Source organism: Protopterus annectens, chromosome 8.part1 (genome assembly GCF_019279795.1).
Source record: "Protopterus annectens isolate FY-2018-M chromosome 8.part1, PAN1.0, whole genome shotgun sequence".
Classification (NCBI taxonomy): Eukaryota; Metazoa; Chordata; order Ceratodontiformes; family Protopteridae; genus Protopterus; species Protopterus annectens.
In genome coordinates this window covers 497376457-497396331 of record NC_056742.1, presented here as the reverse complement: position 1 = coordinate 497396331, position 19875 = coordinate 497376457, and the positions used below count along the sequence as shown (strand labels likewise).

General features: G+C 36.0%; 1 protein-coding gene across 1 annotated transcript in view; it reads right to left on the bottom strand.

Moving 5' to 3' along the window:
- LOC122810419 (B-cadherin-like) overlaps positions 1-19875 on the bottom strand; it is a 766834-nt gene that overhangs the window by 420213 nt on the left and 326746 nt on the right. Inside the window, exon 5 of the mRNA XM_044082031.1 lies at positions 1818-1973. Coding sequence (XP_043937966.1) covers positions 1818-1973 — 156 coding nt within the window. The remainder of the gene's footprint in view (positions 1-1817; positions 1974-19875) is intronic.

Below are 19875 nucleotides of genomic sequence, written 5' to 3'. Positions count from 1 at the left end.
TAAAGACAGTCTGCAAATTGCTGTTAACATGCACCTAACTCAATTACAACAGGCAATATTGCAGTGTATTTGGCTTGAAATGATGCTATAGTACCTGGAGAAACAACTGAGATGAGGGAAGGGCCAATCAGGTACTTTAATGGAATGCAGTTACTCCCCCCTCCCCTACAGATGGTTTACCACCAAAACCACTTGTACTAAACCTCCTGCCTTATAACCTGACTGACTTCTTTATGAATATACTCAAATCCCAAACTTCTTTATCAATTACGTCTCTTCAGAAAACTTAACTACAACTACAGTATGCATTCTTGCAAATTATACCCTTTTTCTTTTAACTTTTGTAATCCTAAGAATGTATTTCAAATGTATTTCCTTTGCATTTATTTTTCATGTGAAGATTACATTGTCTGTATAATGTTATATTTTTGTGTAATTCTTCACATTGTAAACACTGTTAAATGTTCTGTGTTTTATGGAGCTTTTCTCCCTGGGCTTCCAATGAAAATGGACTTCTTATGGCCCAGTGGATCATCCCAGTAAACAAATGCCAATAAATAAATAAAAACAATCAGTGAGGTAGAATGTTTATGGATGCCAAGACAATGTCTTTGAACTCTAAATAATTGATGTGACTCACAGCATTTAATGTTATTGTTATGGGCTTTTATTGCCTTTCCAGGGAATTTTTATACTGCTAGAGTAAAATATGCTGAAGTGTTAATTCATCTTCACCTTTAGCAGTAAAAGGCCTGTGGGTGTGGGTGTGGGTGGGGGTGGGAGTGTTGTCCCTCCAGCAGATTCAGCACTACAGTACAGAACACAGTGATGCAGAAATGAGGGAAACCAAGTAAGCTTAGTCTGATTCTTGAAAACTGCTTTACATAAATTTAAACTGAAGGTATTCTTTCTTTTGAACTTTTGCAACTGGAGGTGAAATTCAGCTGTAGAAGTTCCTTTGGTACTGTGATTATGCTAACGTTTACAGCAACAGTTGTCAGACATACTATGTGCTCAGGACACTTGTAGAGTAAAGTAGCCAGATGGGGAAGCATTCACTTGGGTCATGGTGCCGAAAAGTGATTTTTCTGAACCAGACTATGTTCCTTGCTCATCCTTGAAAGTATTCAGTCAGTCCGAAGGTCTTGCATACCAGTAAAAAGTAATAAATTATATATATTTGTTATGTGGGATACAGCACCAATCCACAGGGACCCATTTTAGGTTTAGCATGGGAGTACTCTCTGGTTAAGGGACTTGCACATAGTCAAACAGAAAGCAGATAGAGGCTGTCAGAAAAACATCCAGGAATGAAGCATCATTTTAGGTATAACTGTCATAGTCTTAAACCCTAGCACCAAAATGACACTGGTGTTACTTAAACCTACTACTACCTATATTATTCTAATCCTCCTTAGGGGGCTGAGAACCTGTGGCCTTCTGACCTAAAGACTGGCATGCTATTGCAAATCAATGACAAAAAAGCATTTTAAACCTAGAGTATGTTGTTAACAAAAAATTAATTAAAATAAAAGAACTGACGGCACAGTACATTAATAAACAGAGGTATCAAATTGATTTTATATGTGGAGAGATTCACAGTTTGATAAGAATGAAAGTGATATTTTACACAAACAGCATACATAAACTAGAATGAAAGTGGACTGTCTAAATGTTTTGATATTCAGTTAAACTCAAAAGTTCTTTAAGCTACACAAGAAAATTAGTCTTTACTTTCTGAAACTTCGAAGTCACTGTTAACTCTAAAACATGACATTAGTTTTGGGAACTTTAGTGCTTTATGAAAGAAAACTCACAGTGTAAATTTCTTGAGTTTCTCTGTCCAGGGGTTTAGTCACAAGCAATATGCCAGTATCTCTGTTGATTGTGAAGAGCCCAATAGGTGGTTGGTCAGCACCATTTCCAGTGACGCTGTAGAGAACCTTCTTCAAGTTGGCCTCACTGGATTTTACCTATAAGTTCAAAAAGATGTCAAATATGTTACAAGTAGCAACATATATATTTCCAATGACACAAGAAAATAAATAACTGGAAAGGGAAGGTAAGAAGGGTTCAAAGGTGAGTAACCGTAACGGAGAGCACCTTAAACGATAAACTGTTAACACAGTCAGACAATCAGTACAACTACAGACTCCTCTGTTTCTGCACTGGTGATATAAATGCATGCTTTCCAGAATGTCATACACAATCATTTGGGACTAATGTACATTTAACTGCAGATTTAAATTTATATTCCCAAATCGGAGGTTGCAGTAAATATAAAACAGTTCTATAACACTTCCTTTTAGCATTTTTCATTTTCATAGCATTCATTTTATCAGGCTGCTTAGTATAGAACTTCACCTGAAGCAAAATGCTAGATCTGAAAAAATGCAGCGACATTATTATTTCACATTATTTTATATGATAAAATGCAGAAACATTATTATTTTACACAATTTTATATGATAATATGCAGCAATATTATTTCACATAATTTTATATGATAAAATGCAGCAATGTTATTATTTCACACAATTTTATGATAAAATGCAGCTACGTTATTTCACACGATTTTATATGATAAAATGCAGTGACGTTATTTCACACAATTTTATATGATAAAAGTGGAATTTACTCTTTATTTTTTTGTGTTGAGCATTTGCAAAATAATTGTATCCAGAGTGCTAAGAAAATGTCAAAAGTCTACCACATGTTTAGTCTGTATCACATCTTAAAATGAGAGGAAATTAGTAATTTAATTCTCAAACAGATTTTCAGCCTCGTGTCTACAAAGAAAGTGGAATCTAGTGATCATGGTTTCCCCTGCAAGGACTATTACATTCATATTGCCCTTATGGCAGACCCTTCCCCCTTTTTAACCTGAAGCACCACACTTTATAGCCCAGTTTTTGTGATAGCTGCATCCTTGGACTTAAGTTCCATTAAAGTATCTTGGAACTTATACCACATCGACTCTATCCCCGTCCACAAAAAAATCATACATAACTCATGATCCTATACATGGCTTCCTTTCTTGTGCTGCACCCACTCTATTCCTTTCTTCCATAGGCATCCCATATGTACCAGTCCAACCCCATTCCATTCATCCATTAATATCATATATGTGCCGCATCCCTGCCATTCTCTGCTTTCACGTTTCCATGAACATCCATCGTACACGTGGATGCTTTTAAGTTTTGATGTACAGTTTCCTTGTGCTGCTTAACATCCTCTTTGCTGCATCCCTTTTGTGCAGATCACTATAATGAGAGACTCTCAAGAACTACAAAGTACTCCTAATGGGTCTCACTTCCCATAAAACAGTGTGATAACAGCTGTAAAGTGCCAGTGACCTGTTCCATGTACCCTAGACTTCTTCATTTGTTGGCTCCCCCTTACTAACCTCACATGTCAGTTTCTTCATTTATAATCATATGATATAATATGACAAAACATTTCTAGGAGTACGGCTGTTTCATTTCATGTATTTATTTTATATTCGATAATGTCAGCATGGAATGTCCTCATATTCATGTGTTACAAAACTCATTTATAACACACAATCAATGGTAACTATAATTGCACAGTCTGAACAAATACTGCATATGTACCCAATATGAAAGCTGAAAAACAAATACATTTATAACTAGTGATCTTTGCAATAGTAATAGTTAATAATACCAATTATAAGATGCTCATGATAGCATGGACGTTTTAAGAGTGTCTAGCTACTATTGCAATGTCTGTAATAATAATTGGGTGGAATAAAATTAACACAGGAACAGAGCAAAATGCAGTTTTATAACCAGTAAGGCCACAAGAGACAAACCTGAGATGGTAGTAATCATTTCTGATTCACAAACAGCCCCACCTCAGTGATACCACACAGTGGGCTGTCTCCATGGCTTACCTCATTGTTAATGCGGCATTCTGGGTGAGAAGCATATGATAATAAGCCATATACTCTGTCCAGGAAATGCCTATGGTAAGTGATTTGTTCAGCTAAATGATTCACAGAGCCTGGCTGTGGAAATCAACACTGAGAGCTGCTTTAGTTAACACAGCCATAAGTTTGCATTCACCCATTACTTCAGTGGGAGTGACTGTGTTAGAAGTAAGTATCAGCAAGTTTAGAGGAGAGGAGAGGTGATAGTGGGGATGTATGCATGTGTGTCTATGTGTGGCAGTGTGTGTGTGTGTGTGTGTGTGTGTGTGTGTGTGTGTGTGTGTGTGTGTGTGTGTGTGTGTGTGTGTGTCTGGATTTTTGCAGTGGGGGGTTTAGTTGTGTAGGAGTGTAATATGTGTGTGTGTGTGTGTGTGTGTGTGTGTGTGTGTGTGTGTGTGTGTGTGTGTGTGTGTGTGTGTGTGTGTGTAAGGGTGAATGTGTCTTTAAGTGTGATTGAAGGGGGGTGTCTGGTCTAGGGATGTCTGAATCTTTGCATGTGATGGGGTGGTGGTGGTGGTGGTGGTCATACCTTTAAACTCCCGTAGACTAACAACCAAAGCTTGTAATACTGGTGGTGGGGGGGGGGCAGGACTTACAAATACAATAATGAGTATATGAAGTAGTAATATCTAGCATTACTGGCTGACTGCAATGGTCCTTATTGAGGGCCACAGGGCAGTTATCAGATGCAAAATCACGGACGTTCTGTAACATCAGGGACAGATGAGAGGTGTGGAGATTTGTGCATGTATTGTGTGTGTGTGTGTGTGTGTGTGTGTGTGTGTGTGCCTGTTTGTGGGAAAGTAAATGAAAGGAGAGTTGCTTGTGCCAATGCATTGCATGACTTGCTAGAGGTGATTAGAGCAGTAAAGTGTTTATTGGCAATTGCAGTAATCACTGACTGATTCAGAGACATGCACATTAGCTGATAATAAGGTCTTTTCTTATTGCAGCAAACGTGCCTTCTGTGCGATCAAGTTAAATTATCCCAATTGCTGCAGCACTTAACATTCATGGTTGGGTTGTTTTAGAATCCATCCCAAAGCACTAATCACCTCATATACAATATGTGTTAAGAAGAACTTGTTACATCTTACCAAGATAATATTAGCAGCATTAAAAAAACATGTTACAGTACCTGAGTAAATAATAAGACTGTAATCATCTTAAAATGAAAGATAAACCCCCAATTGAAAGTAGTATGCATATGCATTGGCCAGTGTGCTAGTCTGAATATTTGCATCTTTGCTGTGTTGTAAATTGCCCACGTTTATGTGGCCTAGAGGTCATTTGCTAATGACTGCTAGACACTATACTGTAAAGCTACTTATTGTGACAGTTGTCCACCCATTTTGACTAGGAAGACAGTCAAACAAGAACTGGGCTAAGTACTTTCATGTTCTTGCACTTTTAGGTAATTTTCTAGTATTCTAGCAAGACTTGCCATGGTTTAACTCTGGTGAGAGTGTAGAAAGAATGTAGTATTTTCTAGGCTGGTTGCTGTAGAACCTTGAAACATGTTACTTTGCTATTGGCAATGATGTCAACTGAATATTTTCAGCACTGATGTGCTGTTGTAAACTGACAATATTTGCACAGCTGCATTTTACTGTGCACTGGATAATTATCATGCAGCTGCATTTCACTGTGCACTGAATACTTATCATGCATCTGCATTTCACTGTGCATGGAATACTTATCATGCAGATGCATTTCACTGTGCACTGAATACTTATCATGCAGCTGCGTTTTTCTGTGCACTGGATAATTATCATGCAGCTGTGTTTTTCTGTGCACTGGATAATTATCATGCAGCTGCGTTTCTCTGTGCACTGGATGCTCATCATGCAGCTGCATTTCACTGTGCACTGAATACTTATCCTGCAGCTGCATTTCACTGTGCATTGAGTACTTATCCTGCAGTTGCATTTCACTGTCCACTGGATAATTATGATGCAGCTGCATTTTTCTGTGCACTGGATAATTATCATGCAGCTGCGTTTCTCTGTGCACTGGATGCTCATCATGCAGCTGCATTTCAGTGCACTGGATACTTATGCAGCTGCGTTTCACTGTGCACTGGATAAGTACAAGGATCTTTAGCCATATTTTCTCTAAACTACCTAACTTCTCCAAATTACTTCAGGTTAGTGTGATTAGCAATATCTGTAGTACGGGCAGCTCCAGTAACTGCGTAATGAGCCAGCACCTAATCGGCATAGTAGCATCTAATAGCCCATAACTGCTCTACTTTACCATGAGTTTTATTTTTTATTTATCCTTTGTTAACCATTTTAGTCACACCAGGCTAGTGGACTTTTAAATGTTAGACCCAAGGTGCATTTATATTACTAGGGGAAATTTGGCCAGGGCATCAGGGAACTTCCCCTACTCTTGGCAGTTAGGGGGAAAGTTTGTGTGTTACATATCCTGACTTCTTGTTTCCTGCCCAGGCATGGAGGTAGCCAAGAGGAACAGGAAAAAAACATGGCTGATTCTGCTTTCGCTGAAATTAGAGTGAAAGTTGCTGAAATGTAGGTGAAATGGTAGAATCACTACCACAAGTGTTTATTGATGACGTGGGTGCTGAAATAACAGTGACACTGGAGGAAAAGGAGATTATAGCTGAAACAGAGATGGATTCAGAGGAAAGCTTTCAGCAGAAATTGCTTGGAGGAGCGATAGCTTACCTCTGAAAATGCATAATTACAACTCTCCAATCGGGGGGGGGGGGTGTGGGATGATAATTTGGAAGAAATGGTAAACCAAAGTGAGCCAGAAAATGGAGCAGCAATTTCATGGAGCTGCATCATGGAAAAACAGAAGAAAAAAGGAGAAGAAGAGACTGTGCCAGAAAATGTTTCATAGATGAAACCTTATGCACAAACTGTTGGAGAAGAAACAAAGAAAAAAGAAGAAATAAAATAAACAAAAAATATATACAGTACAGGTGAGCAGTAAAAAGTATACAGTACATGTGAGCAGTAAAATGTATACAGTACAGGTGAGCAGTAAAAAGTATACAGTACAGGTGAGCACTAAAAAGTATACAGTAAGGTGAGCAGTAAAAATTATACAGTACATTGAGCAGTAAAATGTATACAGTACAGGTGAGCAGTAAAAAGTATACAGTACAGGTGAGCAGTAAAATAATATACAGTACAGGTGAGCAGTAAAAAAGTATACAGTACATGTGATCAGTAAAAAAGTATACAGTACATGTGAGTAGTAAAAAGTATACAGTGCAGGTGAGCAGTAAAAAAGTATACAGTACATGTGAGTAGTAAAAAGTATACAGTACAGGTGAGAAGTAAAAAGGATACAGTACAGGTGAGCAGTAAAATGTATACAGTACAGGTGAGCAGTAAAAAGTATACAGTACAGGTGAGCAGTAAAAAAGTATACAGTACATGTGATCAGTAAAAAAGTATACAGTACATGTGAGTAGTAAAAAGTATACAGTGCAGGTGAGCAGTAAAAAAGTATACAACATGTGAGTAGTAAAAAGTATACAGTACAGGTGAGCAGTAAAAAAGAAGAAGGTTTGGACAGGTATGAGGTTTGGGACTCTGTCATGTATCAAACCAAAAGAGGTAAGATAATTTATTTTAATTAATAAAGATACTTTTTATGACTTAATATTTGAGACTGGGCAGGGCATGGACATTTTTTGGGTGCACATGAACAAAAGAAAAATATGTATCCATGGTCAGAATATGTGGTGCAAGCTTTTTACAGACAAAAAAGAGAATAATCATCCAGTGTAGAACTGGAGTTGAAGGAAAAGAACATTTGTTAACTATATGTAAAGAAACAGTGGACACTGCAAAAATATATGATTAAAAAAGGACTATGGACTGGGGGATGGGAATGTGGAGTAATACTGAGGATGGAAAATGATGTTAAGCATGGACCTAGTATTATTAATGTTCATGGTAATAGGGGGGTTGTGAAATACAGGGGTCAACCAAAGACTTGCTATTATGTGAAAATGATCATTTAATCAATGAATGTTATAAAAATATGTGATTTATGTGGTAATAATGCAAAAAAATGTGATTTAAAGTGAAAAAAATTGGCAATACAGGTCACTCATGGTTAGAAAGTGAAATGAATTAGCAAGAAAATGAAGGAGAAAGAGAAACAATGTGTACAAAATGTAACATAGAAAGAGTTAAACATGAAAAAGAGAAACAACGTGTACAAAATGTAACAGATAAAGAGTTAAACAGGAGAAAGAGAAACAACGTGTACAAAATGTAACAGATAAAGAGTTAAACAGGAGAAAGAGAAACAATGTGTACAAAATGTAACAGATAAAGAGTTAAACAGGAGAAAGAGAAACAATGTGTACAAAATGTAACAGATAAAGAGTTAAACAGGAGAAAGAGAAACAAGATGTACAAAATGTAACAGATAAAGAGTTAAAAATGATAAAGAGAAACAACGTGTACAAAATGTAACAGATAAAGAGTTAAAAATGAAAAAGATAAACAACATGTACAAAATGTAACAGATAAAGAGTTAAACAGAAGAAAGAGAAACAACATGTACAAAATGTAACAGATAAAGAGTTAAACAGGAGAAAGAGAAACAATGTGTACAAAATGTAACAGATAAAGAGTTAAACAGGAGAAAGAGAAACAACGTGTACAACATGTAACAGATAAAGAGTTAAACAGAAGAAAGAGAAACATGTACAAAATGTAACAGATAAAGAGTTAAACAGGAGAAAGAGAAACAATGTGTACAAAATGTAACAGATAAAGAGTTAAACAGGAGAAAGAGAAACAACATACAAAATGTAACAGATAAAGAGTTAAACAGGAGAAAGAGAAACAACATGTACAAAATGTAACAGATAAAGAGTTAAACAGGAGAAAGAGAAACAACATGTACAAAATGTAACAGATAAAGAATTAAACAGGAGAAAGAGAAACAACGTGTACAAAATGTAACAGATAAAGCAGATAAAGAGTTAAACAGGAGAAAGAGAAACAACGTGTAAAAAATGTAACAGATAAAGAGTTAAAAATGAAAAAGAGAAACAACATGTACAAAATGTAACAGATAAAGAGTTAAACAGAAGAAAGAGAAACAACATGTACAAAATGTAACAGATAAAGAGTTAAACAGGAGAAAGAGAAACAATGTGTACAAAATGTAACAGATAAAGAGTTAAACAGGAGAAAGAGAAACAATGTGTACAAAATGTAACAGATAAAGAGTTAAACAGGAAAAGGAGAAACAATGTGTGCAAAATGTAACAGATAAAGAGTTAAACAGGAGAAAGAGAAACAATGTGTACAAAATGTAACAGATAAAGAGTTAAACAGGAGAAAGAGAAACAATGTGTACAAAATTAACAGATAAAGAGTTAAACAGGAGAAAGAGAAAAAACATGTACAAAATATAACAGATAAAGAGTTAAGCAAGAGAAAGAGAAACAACATGTACAAAATGTAACAGATAAAGAGTTAAACAGGAGAAAGAGAAACAACGTGTACAAAATGTAACAGATAAAGAGTTAAACAGGAGAAAGAGAAACAACGTGTACAAAATGTAACAGATAAAGAGTTAAACAGGAGAAAGAGAAACAACGTGTACAAAATGTAACAGATAAAGAGTTAAACAGGAGAAAGAGAAACAATGTGTACAAAATGTAACAGATAAAGAGTTAAACAGGAAAAGGAGAAACAATGTGTGCAAAATGTAACAGATAATGAGTTAAACAGGAGAAAGAGAAACAATGTGTACAAAATGTAACAGATAAAGAGTTAAACAGGAGAAAGAGAAACAATGTGTACAAAATTAACAGATAAAGAGTTAAACAGGAGAAAGAGAAAAAACATGTACAAAATATAACAGATAAAGAGTTAAGCAAGAGAAAGAGAAACAACATGTACAAAATGTAACAGATAAAGAGTTAAACAGGAGAAAGAGAAACAATGTGTACAAAATGTAACAGATAAAGAGTTAAACAGGAGAAAGAGAAACAACGTGCACAAAATGTAACAGATAAAGAGTTAAACAGGAGAAAGAGAAACAACGTGTACAAAATGTAACAGATAAAGAGTTAAACAGGAGAAAGAGAAACAACGTGTACAAAATGTAACAGATAAAGAGTTAAACAGGAGAAAGAGAAACAATGTGTACAAAATGTAACAGATAAAGAGTTAAACAGGAGAAAGAGAAACAAGATGTACAAAATGTAACAGATGAAGAGTTAAACAGGAGAAAGAGAAACAACGTGTACAAAATGTAACAGATAAAGAGGTTGTATATGAAGCTGTAGAAAGTAACAAGGAAAAGGAAACGGAGGAGACAAGTGAGGAAGAAGCTAACCAGCATACAATAAGAAATAAAAAGAAATCAACAGGGAAAAGAGTTAAAGAAAGCAAAAGAAAATTAAAAAATGTAATGCTTAGAGGAAAGAAAGGAAAGGGATATAAATGTTATTGTACTAACTGCTCCTAAAAGCTGAAATTATTAGCTTTTAAATATGAACAGTATGAAAAATCTGAAGAGGAGAATATGTATATTACAATGGTCTTCTGCAGTACATGCACATGTTATTGTTTAAGAACATAGATTATTAACAGAGGAAGAAAGAACACAAAATGAAAAACTTTGGAAAGGTGTGGTAGATTGGAGCATGGGGAAAGAAACATGTTTGGGCATATGTATATTATATAAAGAAAGCATTAAATTATTAGATGCAAACATAGTGAAACTAGGGCAAATTAGGGTAATATACTTGATATGCATACATAACAAAAAAGAGAGATAAATGGTGTTTAAAAATATTCTTGAATATGTTTGTATAAATATGGACACTATAGTGGTGGGTGATTTTAACTGTAATTTAAAAAAATAAGACCAATTGTGATGATAAAATGGTTAAAGAAATTGTGAGAAGTGGAAAGTTAAGTGTATGGGAGAATAACAACTAGACCTGCAAAATGAATGAAATTAGGACAAAACATGTATTACTTTTTAAATATCTGATAGTTTAAAAGTTAAATAAAAAGGAATTAAGTATGCTGGATTTTCAGATCATGTGACTATATAAGTTAAAGTATAGGAAAATGAAGCACATATAAGAATAGGAAAAGGAATAAAGAGAATGAATGAAAAGGAATTAGATTTAGAAGAGAAAAAAGAACATGGAATTATGGAAAATCATATGACTATGAGAGAGTTTTATGAGAACTGGACTGTTTGGTGGTTTAATTTTAAGGAGAAATATAAAAAAAGTGTTTTTACAATGAATAAGGAGGAAAAGTAAAAGAGCTATATAAAGTCTTAAGTCAAGAAACATTAAGAGACTTACTAGAGAAGCCTTTTATGAAAAAGAAAGAGAAATATATAAAATGAATCAAATCAAAATTAACAACTTATTATATAAACAAAAATATTGTTTACAAGGAAAGAAAGAAGAGGTAGCATCATATCTGAATAAAATAATAAAAGAAGGAACAATAATAAGAGAATTAAGTTATAAGGAAAATAAGCAAATAAGACAGCAAGAAGGAATATACAAAACAATTAAAGAATTTGTAGTGGAATTATTTATTTAAAGAGAAGAAAACATACAACCGATTTATAAATGTGAAAAATTAAATAACAAAGATAATGAGTATTTAGAACAAAAATAACTATGAAAGAATTGAATGAAATTCTAAAAGATATTAACATGAATTCAGCAATAGGACTGGAAGGAATTAAATATGGTATGGATAAAGAAATGAGTGGCAAAAATTATTTTACAGAAGTTATGAATGAATGGTTAGAAACTGGAATTAAAGAGAAAGAGATATGCACATGAATTATAAAATTTATATTTAAAAAAGGAAATAAAGAGGGCATAAAAAACTGGAGAGCTATAACACTGAATAATACACATTATAACATTTTCATGAGAATAATAACAAAAAGGCTACAAAAAGTGGACAGAATATATGACCAAAATGTATTTGGAAGAAAAGGAAGTCAAGAGTTTATTATGGATAATAAGAGAAATAACTGATATCATAAATAAAAATGTAGAAGCAAAGATTATGGTAGATAATATAAGTAAAGGCTTTTATAATATTCAGTATGATCATTATTGGGAATTTTGCAGGCATACAATGTAAGACAAAAATATTACAAGTAATAAAATTAAGTTATGAAAGGAACTATGTGAATCTAAATGTAAATGGCTGGATTGGGGAAGAAATAAAAATAGAATGTGGAACAAAGCAGGGTTGCCCAGCTAGTAGTGTAATTTTTGTATTAGCTATGAATGTAATAGCAAAAAAAAAATAATTAAATCTCAAGTAGGAGTGGATACAAAATGATGAAGTAATGTATAATTATGCAGAGAATATTGTACTATTTGTTAAAAATAAAGTATGGCCGGAAGAAGTAAATGGAAAATTAAGTACAAATTAACAAAAATTGGTTTAAGTATAAATAAAGAGAAAAGAAAGGATTTGGTTTTGAAGGTATGATAGAAGGTGTTGAGTTTAATGAAATATATATAGAGATATTAAGAATAATATTTGGAAGGAATGAATACAGACAACAACAGTGGGATAATGTACTCAAAGAAGTAAAGGATAGGACTATTTATTTGAACTCATATAGATTTTTCATTAGAAAAAAAGCACACATCTATATGATTCCTATTAAGTATGAAAAGGAACTAATGATGATTATATTTTATTTTATGTAGGGCTCAAGACTGAATCCAGTCAAGAGAGGGATTCTATATATGAAAGAAAACTAAGGAGGCTTGGGTTTAATAAACCCAACAGTACATGCAGCATCTTTAATTTTATATAAGGTATTGGTGGTGCTGTGGTAGCATTGTCGCCTCACAGTAAGATGTTATCCTGTTCGATTCTCAGCTAGAGCGTCTTCTGTGTGGAGATGTGTGAATGGGCATACCTTTGTTGAAGGTTATGCGTCAGGGCCGACAACTCGGCACGTAAAAATCTACTGCCAATCATTAGGAGACCGGAGTTCCGCTGTGGCGACCCCTAACTGGGAAAAGCCGAAAGACACAACATGAAGGAAAATAAAAACTTGATAGAAATGATACTATATTTAAATATAAACAATTGTGGGAAGGAATGGAAGTTAATGAAAGAAGTAAAATCATGGGAATAAAAAAATAAAGAGTACCAAAACAAATCTGTGTTATGGAAAATAAAAAAGAGTATATGTGAAATAAGAGAAATGGATGGTACTTAAATATTATGGAAGCATTTTATTGCTTTGATCCATGGAAATATTTAGAAATAGACAAAAAAAACATAACAATGAGATATAATAACCATAAAAAAGATTAAGGAATGTAATGTTTTTTCATGGAGATTGTCTATTAGAAAATTGCCGGTTAAGGCAAATATGCCATACAAAAAAGGCAAGATAGAATATGTAATAAATGTGGAGAGTTTGAAACCACTGAGCATGTGTTTTTGAAATGTGAAAGAGTTAATAATTTGTGAAAAGAAATATGTAAAGATAATAGGGTGAAAAGTTTGTTAAATTCTGAACAAATAGATATGGACATACTAGAATTTGGTTATTATGGTGCACGTAAACAGGAAGCCATGAAGGAAATGGACAGAGTAGTATTTTATGTTTCATGAACTATATGGAATGAGAGGCTAAATGAAATCAAATACAATGGAAAATGAACTTTGACGAAGATTTTGGTGAAAATAATGTCTTGGTTGTGGATTAAACAGTGGGGGTATGCTTAAATTAAATTTATAATGTATGGACATTTGTAAATAGATGCAAATAATGTAAAAATGTAAATATGTAAATAATATGTAATATATATGTCAATAAAAAACCCTACTCATTAGCTACTGATGATAGCATGTTTTACTTGCTGTTTCCCTTCCAGGCATGTAGGCGGCCTGGGGAAACAGGAGGAAGTATGGCAATCTTGACTGACCAAAATTTAAGTATGGAAAAAGAAAAAAACGAGTGTGGAGATGGCTGAGCCTTTACATGAGAGGTAACTGAATGAAACAGAAGAGATGGAGAAGTTGGTAATACGAGGAGAGAATGGAGCATTCGATAAAATCAACAGAGCGGTTCCAGATTTGGAGGGTTTATTCCAGAAGAAGCTGTTCAAGGGGGACGAAGAAGGCAGCAGGGATGTATTTTTACAACTGTTCAATCCAGAGGGTTGTAGGATGTATACCTAAAACAAATAATCAACCAAAGTGAACCAGAGAGTGAACTGGTGGCATCATGGGGCAAAATTATGAAGGAAGAAGAGGTTGTATAAGACACTACAAAAAGACTATCATACACACAAACAGTAAAAGAAGGAGAAAGAAGAAGTGAAGAGGAGAATGAAATGAAGAAATGCGTAGTAAGAATAAACAATAAGAAAGAAACATGAGTGGACAGCTATGAGGTATGGGACAGTATAATTGTGCCACTGGGTGTTTCACACAAAGAGGTAAGAGTGTTTATTCTTATCAACAAAGAAATGTACTGTGATATAATGTTTGAATCAGGACTGTACATGGACAATTTCTTAGAAAAATATGAAAAAAAAGAACTGTAATCCTTGGACTGAATATGTAGCACAGGCATTTCATAGAGAGACAAAAAAAAGAGTTAAACAATTTAGAATGGAAGTTGAAAAAAAAACAGATGAACTGAAAGAATATTTAAAGACAATATGTAAAGAGATTATGGACATAAAAATATATGATGAAAGAGGTTTATGGACAGTGGGTTGGGAATGTGGGATTATTTTGAAAATGGAATGTAATATTGTGCATATCCATAGTGTGCCTAATGTGAAGAGTAATAGTAGATTTTTTTTAAGTATGGAGGGCAACTTAAAACATGCTTTTTGTGGAAAAATAACCACTTGATTAGTGAATGGGATAAACAAAAATGTTTTGTGTGTGGCAAAGCAGGGCATCCAGCAAAAAATGTGAAATGAAATGTAAAAAATGTGGAAAAACAGGGCATATATGGGTTGATTGTGAAGAAAGTGTATAAACTGTAGAAAAAGAAGGTACACAGGAGTCAGTATATGATAAAAATATAGAAAAGGAACAAGAAAAACAGGAAAAAGCACCAAAGATAAAATAATAGAGGCAAAACCTGGGGAAAGAGAAGGACAATAAGAGGTCGTCAATACAAGTGAAGAAGAATATGTGAATTGGCAAGTAGTGAGAGAAAAGAAAAATTCCATAGGAAAAGTGTAAAAGAGACCAAACAAAAATTTAAAAGCATTAACTGTGAAAGGGAACGAGAAAGATAAAAGATGAAATAGAAACAGCAACAGTATCATTTAAAAGCTGAACTGTTTAGGTTTAAATATGAATAGCATGAAGAATATTAAAAGAAGAATAGATATTTTACAATGGTGTGCTTCAATGACAATGCATATTATCGTATTAGAGGATACCGGGAGTCTGACAGAAGAAGAACGATTATAAACGGAAGTTCTATGGAGTGGAACAGTTATTTGGAATATGGGAAAGACACATGTTCAGGCCTGGTGCTACTGAATATCATATGTACAATGATACGGAAAACTGGCACTAAGGACACAGCCACAGGCCTGGTGCTACTGAATATCATATGTACAATGATACTGAAAACTGGCACTAAGGACACAGCCACAGGCCTGGTGCTATTGAATATCATATGTACAATGAAATTAAAAACATCACTAAGGACACAGCCACAGGCGTGGTGCTACTGAATATCATATGTACAATGATACGGAAAACTGGCACTAAGGACATAGCCACAGGCCTGGTGCTACTGAATATCATATGTACAATCAAATTAAAAACATCACTAAGGACACAGCCACAGGCCAGGTGCTATTGAATATCATATGTACAATGATACGGAAAAGTGGCACTAAGGACACAGCCACAGGCCTGGTGCTACTGAATATCATACGTACAATGATACGGAAAACTGGCACTAAGGACACAGCCACAGGCCTGGGTGCTACTGGATATCATATGTACAATGATATGGAAAACTGGCACTAAGGACACAGCCACAGGCCTGGGTGCTACAGAATATCATATGTACAATGATACGGAAAACTGGCACTAAGGACACACCCACAGGCCTGGTGCTACTGAATTTCACATATACAATGATACGGAAAACTGGCACTAAGGACACAGCCACAGGCCTGGGTGCTACTGAATATCATATGTAGAATGATTCGGGAAACTGGCACTAAGGACACAGCCACAGGCCTGGTGCTACTGAATATCATATGTACAATGATATGGAAAACTGGCACTAAGGACACAGCCACAGGCCTGGTGCTACTGAATATCATATGTACAATGATACGGAAAACTGGCACTAAGGATACAGCCACAGGCCTGGTGCTACTGAATATCATATGTACAATGATACGGAAAACTGGCACTAAGGATACAGCCACAGGCCTGGTGCTACTGAATATCATATGTGCAATGATACGGAAAACTGGCACTAAGGATACAGCCACAGGCCTGGTGCTACTGAATATCATATGTACAATGATACAGAAAACTGGCATTAAGGACACAGCCAAAGGCCTGGTGCTACTGAATATCATATGTATAATGATACGGAAAACTGACACTAAGGATACAGCCAAAGGCCTGATGCTACTGAATATCATATGTACAATGATACGGAAAACTGGCACTAAGGACACAGCCACAGGCCTGCTGCTACTGAATATCATATGTACAATGAAATTAAAAACATCACTAAGGACACAGCCACAGGCCTGGTGGTACTGAATATCATATGTACAATGATACAGAAAACTGGCACTGAGGACACAGCCACAGGCCTGGTGCTATTGAATATCATATGTACAATGATACGGAAAACTGGCACTAAGGACACAGCCACAGGCCTGGTGCTACTGAATATCATATATACAATGATACGGAAAACTGGCACTAAGGACACAGCCACAGGCCTGGTGCTACTGAATATCATATGTACAATGATATGGAAAACTGGCACTAAGGACACAGCCACAGGCCTGGGTGCTACTGAATATCATATGTACAATGATAAGGAAAACTGGCACTAAGGACACAGCCACAGGCCTGGGTGCTACAGAATATCATATGTACAATGATAAGGAAAACTGGCACTAAGGACACAGCCACAGGTCTGGGTGCTACAGAATATCATATGTACAATGATACAGAAAACTGGCACTAAGGACACAGCCACTGGACTGGTGCTACTGAATATCATATGTACAATGATATAGAAAACTGGCACTAAGGACACAGCCACAGGCCTGGGTACTACTGAATATCATATGTACAATGATATAGAAAACTGGCACTAAGGACACAGCCACAGGCCTGGTGCTACTGAATATCATATGTACAATGATACGGAAAACTGGCACTAAGGACACAGCCACAGGCCTGGTGCTACTGAATATCATATGTACAATGATACGGAAAACTGGCACTAAGGACACAGCCAGAGGCCTGGTGCTACTGAATATCATATGTACAATGATACGGAAAACTGGCACTAAGGACACAGCCACAGGCCTGGTGCTATTGAATATCATATGCACAATGAAATTAAAAACATCACTAAGGACACAGCCACAGGCCTGGTGCTACTGAATATCATATGTACAATGATACGGAAAACTGGCACTAAGGACACAGCCACAGGCCTGGTGCTACTGAATATCATATGTACAATCAAATTAAAAACATCACTAAGGACACAGCCACAGGCCAGGTGCTATTGAATATCATATGTACAATGATACGGAAAAGTGGCACTAAGGACACAGCCACAGGCCTGGTGCTACTGAATATCATACGTACAATGATACGGAAAACTGGCACTAAGGACACAGCCACAGGCCTGGGTGCTACTGAATATCATATGTACAATGATATGGAAAACTGGCACTAAGGACACAGCCACAGGCCTGGTGCTACTGAATATCATATGTACAATGATACGGAAAACTGGCACTAAGGACACAGCCACAGGCCTGGTGCTACTGAATATCATATGTACAATCAAATTAAAAACATCACTAAGGACACAGCCACAGGCCAGGTGCTATTGAATATCATATGTACAATGATACGGAAAACTGGCACTAAGGACACAGCCACAGGCCTGGGTGCTACAGAATATCATATGTACAATGATATGGAAAACTGGCACTAAGGACACAGCCACAGGCCTGGTGCTACTGAATTTCACATATACAATGATACGGAAAACTGGCACTAAGGACACAGTCACAGGCCTGCTGCTACTGAATATCATATGTACAATGATACGGAAAACTGGCACTAAGGATACAGCCACAGGCCTGGTGCTACTGAATATCATACGTACAATGAAACTAAAAAAATCACTAAGGACACAGCCACAGGCCTGGTGCTACTGAATATCATATGTACAATGATACGGAAAACTGGCACTAAGGACACAGCCACAGGCCTGGTGCTACTGAATATCATATGTACAATGAAATTAAAAACATCACTAAGGACACAGCCAGAGGACTGGTGCTACTGAATATCATATGCACAATGAAATTAAAAACATCACTAAGGACACAGCCACAGGCCTGGTGCTACTGAATATCATATGTACAATGATACGGAAAACTGGCACTAAGGACACAGCCACAGGCCTAGTGCTATGAATATCATATGTACAATGAAATTAAAAACATCACTAAGGACACAGCCACAGGCCTGGTGCTACTGAATATCATATGTACAATGAAATTAAAAACATCACTAAGGACACAGCCACAGGCCTGGTGCTACTGAATATCATATGTACAATGATACGGAAAACTGGCACTAAGGACACAGCCACAGGCCTGGTGCTACTGAATATCATATGTACATCGAAATTAAAAACATCACTAAGGACACAGCCACAGGCCTGGTGCAACTCAATATCATATGTACAATGAAATTTAAAACATCACTAAGGACACAGCCACAGGCCTGGTGCTACTGAATATCATATGTACAATGATACGGAAAACTGGCACTAAGGACACAGACACAGGCCTGGTGCTACTGAATATCATATGTACAATGAAATTAAAAACATCACTAAGGATGCAGCCACAGGCCTGGTGCTACTGAATATCATATGTACAATGAAATTAAAAACATCACTAAGGACACAGCCACAGGCCTGGTGCTACTGAATATCATATGTACAATGATACGGAAAACTGGCACTAAGGACACAGCCACAGGCCTGGTGCTACTGAATATCATATGTACAATGAAATTAAAAACATCACTAAGGACACAGCCACAGGCCTGGGTGCTACTGAGTATTATATGTACAATGATATGGAAAACTGGCACTAAGGACACAGCCACAGGCCTGGTGCTACTGAATATCATATGTACAATGATACAGAAAACTGGCACTAAGGACACAGCCACAGGCCTGGGTGCTACTGAATATCATATGTACAATGATACGGAAAACTGGCACTAAGGACACAGCCACAGGCCTGTTGCTACTGAATATCATATGTACAATGATATGGAAAACTGGCACTAAGGACACAGCCACAGGCCTGGTGCTACTGAATATCATATGTACAATGATATGGAAAACTGGCACTAAGGATACAGCCACAGGCCTGGTGCTACTGAATATCATATGTACAATGATATGGAAAACTGGCACTAAGGACACAGCCACTGGCCTGGTGCTACTGAATATCATATGTACAATGATACAGAAAACTGGCACAAAGGACACAGCCACAGGCCTGGTGCTACTGAATATCATATGTACAATGATACGGAAAACTGGCACTAAGGACACAGCCACAGGCCTGGTGCTACTGAATATCATATGTACAATGATACAGAAAACTGGCACTA